This window comes from Brienomyrus brachyistius, unplaced genomic scaffold (assembly GCF_023856365.1).
Source record: "Brienomyrus brachyistius isolate T26 unplaced genomic scaffold, BBRACH_0.4 scaffold51, whole genome shotgun sequence".
Taxonomy (NCBI): Eukaryota; Metazoa; Chordata; class Actinopteri; order Osteoglossiformes; family Mormyridae; genus Brienomyrus; species Brienomyrus brachyistius.
The window spans coordinates 219,938-238,758 of NW_026042326.1; the positions used below are offsets into that span (position 1 = coordinate 219,938).

Genomic DNA, 18,821 nt, shown 5'->3' on the forward strand with positions numbered 1-18,821 from the left:
GTCAAATAATAAATTATAAGAGAATTTTCTAATAAACTTCACAGACACAAAAGAACCGGCAGGAACTGAGTTTTAGACCCATTAGCATACAGAAATGATAAACACTGGGGTCCACACAGAACTCTATAGTGCAGTGAGAGTTGATTACAGGAGTGATTCATCTGTCATACTGTAACTAACAGTTGGCTGATAAGACACAAGAAGCTGCTCAAGCATCAGCTACCTAAAATAAAAGTATGCATTACAGGATGAATTGTTTTAAAACAGAGAATGTTTAATTTGTTTAACTTTGATACAAAATGCATTATAGTATTTAGGTATTGGCATAGTCCATGCTTAGACAGCTTGCATTCATGATAAGATGATTTACTGATTGAGCCATTACAGTATGTGAAGTATCAGAAAGGACTGTCCTTAGTATTTAATTTACAGTAAGGAATACCCAGTAATACTGACCTCAGTATCTCCATCTTACAGCGTGTAAAACCCAGTAATGCTGACTGCGGAATCTCCCTTTTAATCTTTGGATGCTGTTTCTCTGTTAAATCCGGCAGCTCATTGTCACTCAGGTCCAGCTCTCTCACATGTGGGTTTGAACTGAGAGCAGAGGCCAGTGCTATACAGGATTCCCAAATCAATTTACAGCTGTTCAGTCTGGAAAAGGAAACATGATTTTAAGCACAGCAAAAGCACAACTTGCATTTCAAAATCAATTAAAGTGTGTAGTGTTCTGTGTCTCTTGGTGATTTGAGATGATATGAGAGGTGTGACAGTAAATGTTTAATGTAATCAGTTGATCACTGACTGAATCAGCGGATCTTACCTCCAATACTTGTATTAATTAATCACCAGGAAAAAACTTTGACAGCCCATAGCTGGCAGGGAATAAGTCTGCTTGCTGGTTTTCACAGAAACAGCGGAGTGCATCACTTTCCTCCCGCGAATGTGCATTTAGGGTTCTCAGGTATGCTAAATTACCAGTTGTGTGTGTCAGTGTGTGCCCTGTGACTGACTGGCATCCCACCCAGGGTGTCACCCTACCTCCCATTCTGTACAGCATAGCATAGGGATCCAGGCTTACTGTCCAGGATAAGCAGCTGGAAGAAGGAGAGATGGATGGATATAAAAAGCATATTTTGTACTCACTTCAGTATCTCCAGTTTACAGCTGGGATTCTCTAGTACAGCAGAGAGCAGCTTCACTCCTGAGTCTCCTGGGTGATTGTAGCTCAGATCCAGCTCTCTCAGGTGTGAGGGGTTTGACCGCAGAGCTGAAGTCAGGGAAGAACAGCCTTCTTCTGTGAACGTACAACCTGCCAGCCTGCCAAAATGAAATTAGAAAGTAAATCACAACGTTGTTTTCTACTACCCTCTTCTTGATAGTAGCTATATAATTTATCCTGTGCGACAGCCGAATAGAGCGCGTAGAATGTAGTCTTCCATGAGCTGGTTTGGAAAACACTGGCAGCAGGTGAATCTGTGTAGATAGGATGTCAAACGTTTACACTCCCCTATTCTACCTATGAACTGTGAAGCCCCTCAAGAGACTTGTACGAAAAATGACAATGAACATACTTTTACGTTCGCACGAGATGCTTTGGGAAGCACACGCAAAAGTAAGATGATATTGGTACTCATGCAGCAGTTACCAAAGTGACACTAATATTATAATTCCACCTAAGTAAATGTGATTTATGAAAATGAAATTGAGATCTATGAAACTGTGAAGGGTCCAGCCCATGCACTGACGCTAGCAAATAATTTAACAATAATGAGTGAGAATAATAATGCATAATATCCTCATTTCTAAAAAAAAAACATCTGAAAAATAAGTTCAAATTCACAGTTGCTTAGTGGGAATGAAATGGTGGGAGTGCAGCAGTTCTCTTGTGTGACTTGCCTCACAATTATTAACAAAAACAATGTATAGTATTAAAGTTTTGACACAGTTCATGCTTAGACAATTTTGTATTCCACATCAGCTGTATTATGGGTTGAGTCACTAAATACATGTGAGGGTCTTAATATATTTGAAGCATAAATATAACAGACCTATACAGGAGCTTAACTCAAAGTAAATAAACTCCCCATGTGGTTTACCCTTCAGCCCTTCCTCTAGACTCTCCTGTTTTGTATGTACATGTTGGGGGGCATTCAAGTTGTACTATCAAATACGCACAGTCTGTGGTTTAATTTGCATTCTAAATATCTAACAAATACTACTTTAGTATTACACCTGTCAAATAGGACTGACCTCAGTATTTCCAGTGTACAGTGTGGATTCGCCAGTTCTGCAAAGAGCAGCTTCATTCCAGAATCCTGCAGGTCATTGTCACTCAGGTCCAGCTCTCTCAGGTATGAGGAGTTTGATCTGAGAGTTAAAGCCAACGCTTCACAGCATGTCTCTGTGAGACTGCAACTGTTCAGTCTGAAAAAGAAAACATTTTAAGACACAGACACATACAAAATCTACTGATAACACTACTGACACAAAACAAAAAGATGAGCATTTGATTTTAGATTAATAAGCAGCACAGACTACATTACAAAATGAATTATAGTGTGCAGTGCATCCTGGGAACTGTCATCACACACCGGATGAGTCACAGGACGTGATACCAAGCATTTACTCCTTTTTGCTGTAATTTCAGCAGACAAAAAGCCATAATACAGGTCACACCACTCCATACATCCATTTTGCAAACCGCTTATCCTACTGGGTCGCGGGGGGTCTGGAGCCTATCCCGGAAGCAATGGGCACGAGGCAGGGAACAACCCAGGATGGCGGGCCAGCCCATCGCAGGGCACACTCACACACCATTCACTCACACATGCACTCGAAGCCGGGTCCCAGAGGTGTGAGGCAACAGTGCTAACCACTGCATCACCATTCCGCCCACATCATACCTCTCAATACCTATAATCTATACAGTACTTTTGGACGGGCCTTCAGTCCTGCTGTGGTCAGGACTAACAACACACAGTTATATATCTGCAGAATATAACTTTTTCACATTCCATTGTGGTTTTGGATATATATTATTTTTCAAGATGGTGGCGCATAGTACGCATTGGCTTTTACGCCTCCCAGAACTCTGCAATTTTTACCTTGTTTTCTTTGTTCTGTTATTTTCAAGTTTATTTGCAAGCTCAGTCAATAGAAAGTTCTTTTACAGGCGACAGGAACTTTTAATCTCAGATCGGATTACACCCTCCCAACCACAACTAGGGAAAATTTCCCCAACAACATTCTCCGTTCACCGGTCTCACAATGTAAATGCTGACCCCACTGGGAGCACAAAAAGAGGGGGAAGCGAGCCGGACTAAATGCTAGGCTAAGTAGCGATCCCCACAAACCTTCCGTCCCAAATAAATTCATGGCCAGTGTATGTTCGCTGGCCAACAAAATGGATGAGATAAAACTTAGGCTATCCTCCCAGAAAAAGCTGGAAAACTGCTCTCTCAATGTTTACGGAGACCGGGCTAAGCAGCAACATCGCAGACTTGGCCATCAAGCCAGCGAACTGTACAGCCTTCAGCACTGACAAAACAGATGATGGCAGCAAGACCCATGAAGGAGGTTTGTGTATTTATGTCAATAACTCCTTGTGCAACAATTCTGAAAATCATTAGAAATTGATTTTCTGCCAATTTCAAGCTCTCCATACTCCAGCACAAACCTTTTATCTGTTTAGGGAGTTCATAACTGTTACCATTGTTGATGTTTCCATCCCCCCAGATATTAATGCTAATACAGCACTTACTGAAAGTAGCTACAGCGTGCCATCAGCAAATAACAGACTAAGTATCCAGACGATGCCTGTATTATAGGTGGTGATTTTATACATGCCAACCTCAGAACTGTCTTACCTAAATTTCCACCTCATGCATCGTGTACCACCAGGGGACAAAGAATACTGGACCACCTTTACATGACTCATATAAGGCTACTCCCTACCCGCACCTTCGGTAGTCCGGCACAACAGGAGTCTCAGTGCCCGTACTTCCAAGCTCAGGAACAGCTTCTCCTCTCAAGCTGTTAACCTCCTAAATTGTCTCCTTGCTGAAGAGTGAGTTCTTCTCATTCACCTCAACTATACACCACCCCTCCCCTGCCAAGAAAACCATCAATTGCCATCTGCACTATTTTACATGCACCTTATGTCTACTATATTTACCATGCACTGCTCAGCTCCATTTCACTACTCTGTCAGACAATCCCTCATCTATGGAGACATGCTGATATGTATATCTATTTGTATGTCTTAATATGCGTATCTGTATCTAGCATGTACGTTTATATATGTCTGGATTATGTATGTATAATGTATGTAAAGCACGTCTAAATCATGTATAATGTACATATGTCCAATCTATGTACATTCCCCCCCTCCATCTCCCCTGTCCCTCTCCGTCTCCCATGTTCTGGTGAAGCCGCAACTACCTTTTCATTTACATATCTGCCCTCACATTGTGTTAATAACAATAAAAAATTTAACTGAATTGAAAAATTCTATTTGTCTATTAATACTCAGTTTGCAAGTTGCACTTCTGTACATACCTATTTTGCAATTGTGCTCAATGATTTCTGTACAGTACTGTTTGTACAATACAGCGTTTTACACAATTGTCTGAGACAATATTTCATCAATTAAAATGTTCCATTGCCTTCTTTGTCTTTCGATGTGGTACTGTAATTGTCATTATCTGTTATCTGTTGTTGTCGGCAAACACAAGCAGTCCAGACAAGCTCCAGACACACAGAGCAGGAGACAAGATGTGAAGCTCCCCTTAAAAAGACATGCAGAAAATCTGTTTTCTGTGTGACTGTCAACTAGGCGTATTAAACAGGTGGACTCCACACTAAAATAAAAATTAATATGACTGTGCCATTGTGAATACACAGAGCCCATAAGGGGACAAGGGGGCAGAAAAAAAAGTAATAACTGCATTGAGTCTAATCAAAGAACAAACTATATAAATAATGGATTCATAATTATTAGCCTAAAAAACACAGATGTCAAGTAAAATTAAAATATGGGGGATTAGGGGGCCTTCTAATCATCTCCTATATCTGGTGAATCCTCTCCTGTTCCTTGACCACCTTAGTCACTGTGTGGTGAGTGTACTGGCACAGAATGGCTCTTCTTGCATCATCCAGGTGCTACACTGTGGTGGTGCTTGAAGTGGCTCCCCATTGTTACTGTAAAGTACTTTGGGTGTCTTGAAAGGCATGATATAAATGTAACATTAATTCATTCAAAGGTAACTTTGCTGCAGTACTGGAGTTAAGGTTAAAACCCGAACCCGCTTTCTGGAATATTTCAGTATCAATCCGCAAATCCCTAAACACGTGTTCAGGCAGGAATACCAGGAGGGTTTTACCAAAATCAAAGGAACTCAGAAACATGCACGTGAAAGTGGATGTGAATCTTCCCATAACACATTCAGATCAGTGAAACTGCTTCCAGTGGAGTCATTAGTTATTGTTCTGCCTGGTGTCCCGATACTTAGCAAGTTATTCTGGAAGGAGGAGATGTGAACATCCCAAGCAGCTAATGCAGGGCTGCCAAACTGTATTAGTTTTCATTCAAGTCCACCCAATTTATGGATTGTGTTTTGTTAAAATTACAAGTATTAAGTAAAATGATAGTGGGGCGGCATGGTGGTGCAGTGGTTAGCACTGTTGCCTCACACCTCTGGGACCCGGGTTCGAGTCTCCGCCTGGGTCACATGTGTGCGGAGTTTGCATGTTCTCCCCGTGTCGTCGTGGGGTTTCCTCCGGGTACTCCGGTTTCCCCCCACAGTCCAAAAACATGCTGAGGCTAATTGGAGTTGCTGAATTGCCCATAGGTGTGCATGTGTGAGTGAATGGTGTGTGAGTGTGCCCTGCGATGGGCTGGCCCCCCATCCTGGGTTGTTCCCTGCCTCGTGCCCATTGATTCCGGGATAGGCTCCGGACCCCCCGCGACCCAATAGGATAAGCGGTTTGGAAAATGGATGGATGGAAGTAAAATGATAAGTTTTCAGAGAATTTTGGAATAAACTTCACGGACACAACAGAAGTGGAAGGAATTGAGTTTTAGACCCATTAGCATAAAGAAATGTCAAACACTGCGGTCCACACAGATCTGTACAGTGCAGTGAGAGCTGATTACAGAAATGATTCATCTATCATAACTGACAGTTGGCTGATATGACACAAGAAGGTGCTCATGCAGCAGGTACCTAAAATAAAAGGATGCATTACTGGATGAATTGTTTTAAAACAGAGAATGTTTAATTTGTGTAACTTTGATATAAAATGTTTTACAGTATTAAGGTTTTGGCATAGTTCATGCTTGGACAGCTTGCATTCAGTATAAGCTGATAAACTAACTGAGCCATCATGTGGAGTGTCAGAAAGGACTGTCCTTAGTATTTAATTTACAGTAAGGAATACCCAGTAATACTGACCTCAGTATCTCCAATTTACAGCGTGTAAAACCCAGTAATGCTGACTGCGGAATCTCCCGTTTAATCTTTGGATGCTGTTTCTCTGTTAAATCCGGCAGCTCATTGTCACTCAGGTCCAGCTCTCTCACATGTGGGTTTGAACTGAGAGCAGAGGCCAGTGCTATACAGGATTCCCAAATCAATTTACAGCTGTTCAGTCTGGAAAAGGAAATATGATTTTAAGCATAGCAAAAGCACAACTTGCATTTCAAAATCAATTAAAGTGTGTAGTGTTCTGTGTCTCTTGGTGATTTGAGATGATATGAGAGGTGTGACAGTAAATGTTTAATGTAATCAGTTGATCACTGACTGAATCAGCGGATCTTACCTCCAATACTTGTATTAATAAATCACCAGGAAAAAACTTTGACAGCCCATAGCTGGCAGGGAATAAGTCTGCCTGCTGGTTTTCACAGAAACAGCGGAGTGCATCACTTTCCTCCCATGAATGTGCATTTAGGGTTCTCAGGTATGCTAAATTACCTGTTGTGTGTGTCAGTGTGTGCCCTGTGACTGACTGGCATCCCACCCAGGGTGTCACCCTACCTCCCATTCTGTACAGCATAGCATAGGGATCCAGGCTTACTGTCCAGGATAAGCAGCTGGAAGAAGGAGAGATGGATGGATATAAAAAGCATATTTTGTACTCACTTCAGTATCTCCAGTTTACAGCTGGGATCCTCCAGCACAGCAGAGAGCAGCTTCACTCCTGAGTCTCCTGGGTGATTGTAGCTCAGATCCAGCTCTCTCAGGTGTGAGGGGTTTGACCTCAGAGCTGAAGTCAGGGAAGAACAGCCTTCTTCTGTGAACGTACAACCTGCCAGCCTGCCAAAATGAAATTTGAAAGGAAATCACAACATTGTCTTCTACTACTCTCTTGTCGGTAGTAGCTATATAATTTATCCTGTGCGACAGCCGAATAGAGCGCGTAGAATGGAGTCTTCCATGAGCTGGTTTGGAAAACACTGGCAGCAGGTGAATCTGTGTAGATAGGATGTCAAACGTTTACACTCCCCTATTCTACCTATGGACTGTGAAGCCCCTCAAGAGACTTGTACGAAAAATGACAATGAACATACTTTTACGTTCGCACGAGATGCTTTGGGAAGCACAAGCAAAAGTAAGATGATATTGGTATTCATGCAGCAGGTACCAAAGTGACACTAATATTATAATTCCACCTAAGTAAATGTGATTTATGAAAATGAAATTGAGATCTATGAAACTGTGATGGGTCCAGCCCACGCACTGACGCTAGCAAGTAATTTAACAATAATGAGTGAGAATAATAATGCATAATATCCTCAGTTCTAAAAAAAAAACATCTGAAAAATAAGTTCAAATTCACAGTTGCTTAGTGGGAATGAAATGGTGGGAGTGCAGCAGTTCTCTTGTGTGACTTGCCTCACAATCATTAACAAAAACACAGTATAATATAAAAGTTTTGACATAGCTCATGCTTAGACAATTTTGTATTCCACATCAGCCTCATTATGGGTTGAGGCACTAAATATATCTGAGGGTCTTAAAATATTTGAAGCATAAATACAACAGACCTATACAGGAGCTTAACTCAAAGTAAATAAACTCCCCATGTGGCTTATCCTTCAGCCCTTCCTCTAGACTCTCCTGTTTTGTCTGTACATGTTGAGGGGCATTCAAGTTGTACTATCAAATACGCACAGTCTGTGGTTTAATTTGCATTCTAAATATCTAACAAATACTACTTTAGTATTACACCTGTCAAACAGGACTGACCTCAGTATTTCCAGTGTACAGTGTGGATTCTCCAGTTCTGCAAAGAGCAGCTTCATTCCAGAATCCTGCAGGTCATTGTCACTCAGGTCCAGCTCTCTCAGGTATGAGGAGTTTGATCTGAGAGTTAAAGCCAAAGCTTCACAGCATGTCTCTGTGAGATTGCAGCTGTTCAGTCTGAAAAAGAAAACATTTTAAGACACAGACACATACACAATCTACTGATAACACTACTGACACAAAACAAAAAGACAAGCATTTGCTTTTAGAACAATAAGCAGCACATCTTACGTTTCAAAATGAATTATAGTGTGCATTGCATCCTGGGAATTGTCTGCACACACCGGAAGAGTCACAGGACTTGATACCAAGCATTTACACCTTTTTGCTGTAATTTCAGCAAATAAAAAGCCATAATACAGGTCACACCACTCAATACCTATAGTCTATACCTTTGGCAGGGCCTTTATTCCTGCTGCAGTCAGGACAAACAACTCTCCCCTAGGCTGAACCACCCAGACAGCAAGTCTCATACCTGCAAACTGTAACTTTTTCACATTCCATTGTGTTTATGGATATATATATTTTATAAGATGGTGGCGCAAAGTACGCAGAGTTTTTTACGGCTACCAGAACTCTGCAATGTTTACCTTCTTTTCTTTGTTCTGTCATTTTCAAGTTTATTTGCAAGCTCAGTCAATAGAAAGATCTTCTACAGGCGATAGGAACGTTTAAATCTCAGATCGGATTACATCATCCCAAGCAAAACTATGGAAAATTTCCCCACCGACATTCTCAGCTCACTGGTCTCGCAGTGGAAGTGCTGATCCCGCTGGGAGCACAAAAAGAGGGGGAAGTAAGTCGGACTAAATGCTTGGCTAAGTAGCGATCCCCACAAACCTACTGTCCCAAATATATTCATGGCCAGTGTATGTTCGCTGGCCAAGAAACTGGATGAGATAAAACTTAGGCTATCCTCCAACAAAAAAGCTGGAAAACTGCTGTCTCATAATGTTTACGGACACCGGGCTAAGCAGCAACCTCGCAGACTTGGCCATCAAGCCAGCGAACTGCACAGCCTTCTGCACTGACAAAACAGATGATGGCAGCAAGACTGATCAAGACCCACGAGCAAGGGGACAAGGGGGCAGAAAAAAAAGTAATAACTGCATTGAGTCTGATCAAATACAAACTAAATAAATAATGGATTTATAATTATTAACCTAAAAGACACAGATGTCCAGTAAAATTAAAATATGGGGGATTAGGGGGCCTCCTAATCATCTCATATATCTTGTGAATCCTCTCCTGTTCCTTGACCACCTTAGTCACTGTGTGGTGAGTGTACTGGCACAGAATTGCTCTTCTCGCATCATCCAGGTGCTACACTGTGGTGGTGCTTGAAGTGGCTCCCCATTGTTACTGTAAAGTACTTTGGGTGTCTTGAAAGGCATGATATAAATGTGACATTCATTCATTCAAAGCTGCCTTGCTGCAGTACTGGAGTTAAGGTTAAAACCCGAACCCGCTTTCTGGAATATTTCAGTATCAATCCGCAAATCCCTAAACACATGTTCAGGCAGGAATACCAGGAAGGTATTCCCGAAAACAAAGGAACTCAGAAACACGAATGTGAATCTGGATGTGAATCTTCCCATAACACATTCAGATCAGTGAAACTGCTTCCAGTGGAGTCATTAGTTATAATTCTGCATGGTGTCCCAAAACTGTATTAGTCCTCATTCCAGTCCACCCAATCTATGGCTTGTTTTGTGTTCAAATTACAATTATTAAGTCAAATAATACATTTTCAGAGAATTTTCTAATAAACTTCACAGACACAAAAGAACCGGCAGGAACTGAGTTTTAGACCTATTAGCATACAGAAATGATAAACACTGGGGTCCACACAGATCTCTATAGTGCAGTGAGAGTTGATTACACGAGTGATTCATCTGTCATACTGTAACTGACAGTTGGCTGATATGACACAAGAAGCAGCTCAAGCATCAGCTACCTAAAATAAAAGGATGCATTACAGGATGAATTGTTTTAAAACAGAGAATGTTTAATTTGTTTAACTTTGATATAAAAGGCTTCATAATATTTAGGTATTGGCATAATCCATTGTTGGACAGCTTGCATTCAGGATAAGCTGATTTACTGACTAAGCCATTATGTGGAGTGTCAGAAAGGACTGTCCTTAGTATTTAATTTACAGTAAGGAATAACCCAGTAATACTGACCTCAGTATCTCCAGCTTACACCGTGAAAAACCCAGTAATGCTGACTGCGGAATCTCCCTTTTGATCTTTGGATGCTGTTTCTCTGTTAAATCCAGCAACTCATTGTCAATCAGGTCCAACTCTCTCACATGTGGGTTGGAACTGAGAGCAGAGGCCAGTGCTATACAGGATTCCCAACTCAATTTACAGCTGTTCAGTCTGGAAAATGAAATATGATTTTAAGCAAAGCAAAAACACAACTTGCATTTCGAAATAATTCACAGTGTGCAGTGTTCTGTGCCTTTTTGTGATTTGAGATGATATGAAAGGTGAGACAGTAAATGTTTACTGTAATCATTTGATCACTGACTAAATCAGTGGATCGTACCTCAAATCTTTGTATTAATCAATTACCAGAAAAGACTTTTACAGCCCATAACTGGAAGGGATTAAGTCTGCCAGCTGGTTTTCACATTAACAACAGAGTGCATCACTTTCCTCCCAAGAATGTGCATTTAGGGTTCTCAGGTATGCTAAATTACCTGTTGTGTGTGTCAGTGTGTGCCCTGTGACTGACTGGCATCCCACCCAGGGTGTCACCCTACCTCCCATTCTGTACAGCATAGCATAGGGATCCAGGCTAACTGTCCAGGATAAGCAGTTGGAAGGAGGAGAGATGGATGGATATAAAATGCATATTCTGTACTCACTTCAGTATCTCCAGTTTACAGCTGGGATTCTCTAGTACAGCAGAGAGCAGCTTCACTCCTGAGTCTCCTGGGTGATTGTAGCTCAGATCCAGCTCTCTCAGGTGTGAGGGGTTTGACCTCAGAGCTGAAGTCAGAGAAGAACAGCCTTCTTCTGTGAACGTACAACCTGCCAGCCTGCCAAAATGAAATTTGAAAGGAAATCACAACATTGTCTTCTACTACTCTCTTGTCGGTAGTAGCTATATAATTTATCCTGTGCGACAGCCGAAAAGAGCGCGTAGAATGGAGTCTTCCATGAGCTGGTTTGGAAAACACTGGCAGCAGGTGAATCTGTGTAGATAGGATGTCAAACGTTTACACTCCCCTATTCTACCTATGGACTGTGAAGCCCCTCAAGAGACTTGTACGAAAAATGACAATGAACATACTTTTACGTTCGCACGAGATGCTTTGGGAAGCACAAGCAAAAGTAAGATGATATTGGTATTCATGCAGCAGGTACCAAAGTGACACTAATATTATAATTCCACATAAGTAAATGTGATTTATGAAAATGAAATTGTGATCCATATATCAAGCCCATGCACTGACGCTAGCAAGTAATTTAACAATAAGTGTGAATAATAATGCACAATATCCTCATTTCTGAAAAAAAAGAAAAATAAGTTTAAATTTACAGTTGCTTAGTGGGAATGAAATGGTGTGAGTGCAGCAGTTCTCTTGTGTGACTTGCCTCGCAACCGCTAACAAAAACACTGTAAAGTATTAAACTTTGGACACAAAACATGCTTAGACAATTTGTATTCTCCATCATTTGCATTACAGGTTGAGTGACTAAATACATGTGAGGGTCTTAAAATATTTGAGTCCTAAATAAAAGAGACCTATACAGGAGCTTAACTCAAAGTAAATAAACTCCTCATGTGGTTTATCCTTCAGCCCTTCCTCTAGACTCTCCTGTTTTGTACGTACATGTTGGGGGGCATTCAAGTTGTATTATCAAATACCCATAGTCTGTGGCTTAATCTGTGTTCCAAATATATAATAAATACTAGTTTAGTATTACACCTGTCATATAGGACTGACCTCAGTATTTCCAGTGTACAGTGTGGATTCTCCAGTTCTGCAAAGAGCAGCTTCATTCCAGAATCCTGCAGGTCATTGTCACTCAGGTCCAGCTCTCTCAGGTATGAGGAGTTTGATCTGAGAGTTAAAGCCAAAGCTTCACAGCATGTCTCTGTGAGATTGCAGCTGTTCAGTCTGAAAAAGAAAACATTTTAAGACACAGACACATAGACAATCTACTGATAACACTACTGACACAAAACAAAAAGACAAGCATTTGTTTTTAGAATAATAAGCAGCACAGCTTACATTTCAAAATGAATTATAGAGTGCAGTGCATCTTGGGAATTTTCTGCACACACCGAATTGTCACAGGACGTGATACCAAGCATTTACAGTATTCTGCTGCAATTTCAGCAAATAAAAAGCCATAATATAGGTCACACCACTCAATACCTATAGTGTACACCTTTGGCAGGACCTTCATTCCTGCTGCAGTCAGGACAAACAACTCTCCCCTAGGCTGAACCACCCAGACAGTCACATACCTGCAGACTGTAACTTTTTCACATTCCATTGTGTTTATGGATATATATTTTTTTTAAGATGGTGGCGCATAGTACGCAGAGTTTTTTACGCCTCCCAGAACTCTGCAATGTTTACCTTGTTTTCTTTATTCTGTTATTTTCAAGTCTATTTGCAAGCTCAGTCAATAGAAACGTCTTCTACAGGCGACAGGAAATGTTAAATCTCAGATCGGATTACACCCTCCCAGCCACAACTACGAAAAATTTCCCCACCAACATTCTCCACTCAGCGGTCTCGCAGTGGAAGTGCTGACCCCACTGGGAGCACAAAAAGAGGGGGAAGCGAGTCGGACTAAATGCTAGGCTAAGTAGCGATCCCCACAAACCTTCCATCCCAAGTATATTCATGCCAGGTGTATGTTTGCTGGCCAACAAAATGGTTGAGATAAAACTTAGGCTATCCTCCCAGAAAAAGCTGGAAAACTGCTGTCTCATAATGTTTACGGAGACCGGGCTAAGCAGCAACATCGCAGACTTGGCCATCAAGCTAGCAGACTGCACAGCCTTCTGCACTGACAAAACAGATGATGGCAGCATGAAGCAGGTTTGTGTATTTACGACAATAACTCCTCACGCAACAATTTTGAAAATCATTAGAAAGTGCTGCTCTGCAGATGATGCCAGCAAGACCCACAAGGGAGGTTTGGGATGATAATGGTAATACAGCACTTAAGTAGCTACAGCTTGCCATCAGCAAATAACATCAGCACATAAAGTATCCAGACAAAACCTGTATTATAGGTGGTGATTTCAGCCATACCAACCCCAGAACTGTCTTACCTAAATTTCCACATCATGCATCGTGTACCACCAGGGGACAAAGAATACTGGACCACCTTTACATGACTCATATAAGGCTACTCCCTACCCGCACCTTGGGTAGTCCGGCACAACAGGAGTCTCAGTGCCCGTACTTCCAAGCTCAGGAACAGCTTCTCCTCAGAAGCTGTTAACGTCCTGAATTGTATATTCACTGAAGAGTAAGCTCTTCACATTCACCTCAACTATACACCACCCCTCCCCTGCCAAGAGAACCATCAATTGCCATCTGCACTATTTTACATGCAACTTTTATCTAGTATATTTACCATGCACTACTCAGCTCAATATCACTACTCTGTCAGACACTACCTCATCTATGGAGACATGCTGATATGTATATCTATTTGTATTTCTTAATATGCATAACTGTATCTAGCCTGAACATTCCTGAATGTCTGGATAATGTATGTATAATGTATGTAAAGCACATCTAAATCATGTATAATGTACATATGTCCAATCTATGTACATTCCCCCCCTCCATCTCCCCTGTCCCTCTCCGTCTCCCATGTTCTGGTGAAGCCGAAACTCCCTTTTCATTTACATATGTATCCTTACATTGTGTTATTGACAATAAAAAACTAAACTGAATTGTGTAATTCTATCTTTCTGTTGTTACTCATTGTGCAAGTTGCACTTCTGTACATACCCATTTTGCACTTGCAGTCAATCATGACTGTATAGTAGTATTTGTACACTACAGCGTTTTCACATTTGTCTGAAACTGAATTTCTCATTAATTTAGATTTTCTTTTGCCTTCTTTGTCTTTCGATGTGGTACTGTAATTCTCATTATCTGTTATCTGTTGGCAAACACAAGCAGTCCATACAAGCTCCACACACACAGAGCTGGAGACATGATGTGAACCTCCCCTTAAAACGACATGCAGAAAATCCATCTGTGTTCTGTGTAACTGTCAATTAGGCGTATTAAACAGGTGGACTCCATACTAAAATAAAAATTAATATGACTGTGCCATTGTGAATACACAGAGCCCATAAGGGGACAAGGGGGCAGAAAAAAAATTTATAAGTGCATTGAGTCTGATCAAAGAACAAACTATAAAAACAAAGGATTTGTAATTATTAAGCTAAATAACACATATGTCCAGTAAAATCCGCTTTAAGCATTAGAATATGAGGGACTAGGGGGCCTCCTAATCATCTCCTATATCTAACTGGTGAATTCTCTCCTGTTCCTTGACCACCTTAGTGACTGTGGTGAGTGTACTGGCATAGAATGGCTGCAGTCATATTTTTCAGGTGCTACACTGTGGTGGTGGTTGAAGTGGCTCCCCATTGTAAAGTACTTTGGGTGTCTTGAAAGGCATGATATAAATGTAACATTCATTCATTCAAAGGTAACTTTGCTACAGTACTGGAGTTAAGGTTAAAACCCAAACCCGCTTTCTAGAATATTTCAGTATCAATCCGCAAATCCCTAAACACATATTCAGGCAGGAATACCAGGAAGGTATTCCAGAAAACAAAGGAACTCAGAAACACAGATGTGAAAGTGGATGTGAAACTTCCCACAACATGTTCAGATCAGTGAAACTGCTTCCAGTGGAGTCATTAGTAATCATTCTGCCTGGTGTCCCAATACATAGAAAGTTAATCTGGAAGGGGGAGATGTGAAAATCCCAAGCAGCTAATGCAGGGCTGCCAAACTGTATTAGTTTTCATTCCAGTCCACCCAATCTATGGCTTGTTTTGTGTTAAAATTACAAGTATTAATTCAAATGATGAATTTTCAGAGAATTTTGGAATAAACTTCACGGACACAACAGAACCGGCAGGAATTAAGTTTTAGACTCATTAGTATACAGAAATGTCAAACACTGTGGTCGACACAGATCTGTACAGTGCAATGAGAGATGATTACAGGAGTGATTCATCTCTCATAACTGACAGTTGGCTGATATGACACAAGAAGGTGCTCATGCAGCAGCTACCTAAAATAAAAGGATGTATTACTGGATGAATTGTTTTAAAACAGAGAATGTTTGATTTATATAACTTTGATACAAAATGCCTCATAGTATTTAGGTATTGGCATAGTCCATGCTTAGACAGCTTGCATTCATGATAAGCTGATTTACTGATTGAGCCATTACAGTATGTGAAGTGTCAGAAAGGACTGTCCTTAGTATTTAATTTACAGTAAGGAATGCCCAGTAATACTGACCTCAGTGTCTCCAGCTTACAGCGTGTAAAACCCAGTAATGCTGAATGCGGAATCTCCCTTTTAATCTTTGGATGCTGTTTCTCTGTTAAATCCGGCAGCTCATTGTCACTCAGGTCCAGCTCTCTCACATGTGGGTTGGAACTGAGAGCAGAGGCCAGTGCTATACAGGATTCCCAACTCAATTTACAGCTGTTCAGTCTGGAAAAGGAAACATGATTTTAAGAACAGCAAAAGCACAACTTGCATTTCAAAATCAAGTACAGTGTGCAGTGTTCTGTGTCTCTTGGTGATTTGAGATAACATAAGAGGTGAGACAGTAAATGTTTACTGTAATCATTTGATTCATGACTGAATCAATGGAGGGGGCGGCATGATGGTGCTTTGGTTAGCACTGTTGCCTCACACCTCTGGGACCCGGGTTCCAGCCTCCGCCTGGGCCACATGAGAGTGGAGTTTGCCTGTTCTGCCCATGTAGTCGTGGGATTTCCTCCGGGTACTCCGGTTTCCCCCCACAGTCAAAAAACATGCTGAGGGTAATTGGAGATGCTAAATTGCCCATGGGTGTTAATGTGCGACTGAATAGTGTGTGAATGTGCCTTGCGATGGGCTGGCCGCCAGTCGTGGGTTCTTCCCTGCCTCATGCCCATTGCTGCCAGGATAGGCTCCGGACCCCCCGCGACTCAGTAGGATAAGTGGTTTGGACTGTGGATGGATGGATGAATCAATGGATCTTATCTCAAATCCTTGTATTACTTACCAGGAAAAAATGTTGACAGCACATACCTGGAAGGGATTAATTCTGCTTGCTGGTTTTCACAGAAACAGCAGAGTGCATCACTTTCCTCCCACGAATGTGCATTTAGGGTTCTCAGGTATGCTAAATTACCTGTTGTGTGTGTCAGTGTGTGTCCTGTGACTGACTGGCATCCCACCCAGGGTGTCACCCTCCCTCCCATTCTGTAGAGCACGGCTTAGGGATCCAGGCTCTCTGTCCAGGACAAGCATTAGGAAGAAGGACAGAAGGATGGATATAAAATGCATATTCTGTACTCACTTCAGTATCTCCAGTTTACAGCTGGGATTCTCCAGTACAGCAGAGAGCAGCTTCACTCCTGAGTCTCCTGGGTGATTGTAGCTCAGATCCAGCTCTCTCAGGTGTGAGGGGTTTGACCTCAGAGCTGAAGTCAGCGAAGAACAGCCTTCTTCTGTGAGCGTACAACCTGCCAGCCTGGAAAAATAAAATTAGAAAGGAAATAACAAAATTGAATTCTACTACTCTCTTGTCGGTAGTAACTATATAATTTATCCTGTGCGACAGCCGAATAGAGCGCGTAGAATGGAGTCTTCCATGAGCTGGTTTGGAAAAAACTGGCAGCAGGTGAATATGTGTAGACAGGATGTCAAACATTTACACTCCCCTATTCTACCTATGGACTGTGAAGCCGCTGAAGAGACAAGCGCAAAAAAAGAAATACTTTCACGTTCGCACGAGATGCTTTGGCACCACACTCAAAAGTAAGATCACTTTGGTACTCATGCAGCAGGTACCCAAATTAAACTAATATTATAATTCAACCTAAGTAAATGAGATTTATGAAAATTAAATTGTGATCCATGAAACTCTGATGGGTCAAGCCCATGCAATGACGCTAGCAAGTAATTTAACAATAAGTGAGAATAATAATGCATAATGTCCTTTGCTGAAAAAAAAGATATGAAAAATAAGTTGAAATTTACAACTGCTTAGTGAGAATGAAATGGTGTGAGTGCAGCAGTTCTCTTGTGTGACTTGCCTCGCAACCATTAACAAAAACACTATATAATATTAAAGTTTGGACACAGTTCATGCTTAGACAATTTTGTATTCCACATCAGCTACATTATGGGTTGAGGCACTAAATACATGTGAGGGTCTTAAAATATTTGAAGCATAAATATAACAGACCTATACAGGAGCTTAACTCAAAGTAAATAAACTCCCCAAGTGGCTTATCCTTCAGCCCTTCCTCTAGACTCTCCTGTTTTGTATGTACATGTTGGGGGGCATTCAAGTTGTACTGTCAAATACCCATAGTCTGTGGTTTAATTTGCGTTCCAAATACCTAATAAATACTAGTTTAGTATTACACCTGTCATATAGGACTGACCTCAGTATTTCCAGTGTACAGTGTGGATTCTCCAGTTCTGCAAAGAGCAGCTTGACTCCAGAATCCTGCAGGTCATTGTCACTCAGGTCCAGCTCTCTCAGGTATGAGGAGTTTGATCTGAGAGTTAAAGCCAACGCTTCACAGCATGGCTCTGTGATATTGCAGCTGTTCAGTCTGAAAAATAAAACATTTTAAGACTCAGACACATACAGAATTTACCGATAACACTACTGACACAAAACAAAAAGACAAGCATTTGCTTTTAGAACAATAAGCAGCACAGCTTACATTTCAAAATGAATTATAGTGTGCAGTGCATCCTGGGAATTTTCTGCACACACCGAATTGTCACAGGATGTGATACCAAGCATGTACACCATTTTGCTGTAATTTCAGCAAATAAAAAGCCATAATATAGGTCATACCACTCAATACCTATAGTCTATACCTTTGGCAGGGCCTTCATTCCTGCTGCAGTCAGGACAAACAACTCTCCCCTAGGCTGAACCACCCAGACAGTCACATACCTGCAGACTGTAACTTTTTCACATTCCATTGTGTTTATGGATATATATATATTTTTTTTAAGATGGTGGCACATAGTACGCAGCGGCTTTTACGGCTACCAGAACTCTACAATGTTTACCTTGTTTTCATTATTTTATTATTCTCAAGTCTATTTGCAAGCTCAGTCAATACAAAGTTCTTCTACAGGCGGTAGGAAATGTTAAATCTCAGATCGGATTACACCATCCCAGCCACTACTACGAAAAATTTCCCCACCAACATTCTCCACTCAGCGGTCTCGCAGTGGAAGTGCTGACCCCA

General features: G+C 41.2%; 1 protein-coding gene across 1 annotated transcript in view; it reads right to left on the reverse strand.

Moving 5' to 3' along the window:
* The window catches only part of LOC125723773 (uncharacterized), a 269,293-nt gene that overhangs the window by 113,262 nt on the left and 137,210 nt on the right, over nucleotides 1-18,821 (reverse strand). The window contains exons 49-57 of the mRNA XM_049000508.1: nucleotides 17,994-18,167; nucleotides 16,901-17,074; nucleotides 15,847-16,044; nucleotides 12,271-12,444; nucleotides 11,185-11,358; nucleotides 6,456-6,653; nucleotides 2,254-2,427; nucleotides 1,147-1,320; nucleotides 457-654 (exon numbers count right to left, since the gene is read on the reverse strand). Coding sequence (XP_048856465.1) covers nucleotides 457-654; nucleotides 1,147-1,320; nucleotides 2,254-2,427; nucleotides 6,456-6,653; nucleotides 11,185-11,358; nucleotides 12,271-12,444; nucleotides 15,847-16,044; nucleotides 16,901-17,074; nucleotides 17,994-18,167 — 1,638 coding nt within the window. The remainder of the gene's footprint in view (nucleotides 1-456; nucleotides 655-1,146; nucleotides 1,321-2,253; nucleotides 2,428-6,455; nucleotides 6,654-11,184; nucleotides 11,359-12,270; nucleotides 12,445-15,846; nucleotides 16,045-16,900; nucleotides 17,075-17,993; nucleotides 18,168-18,821) is intronic.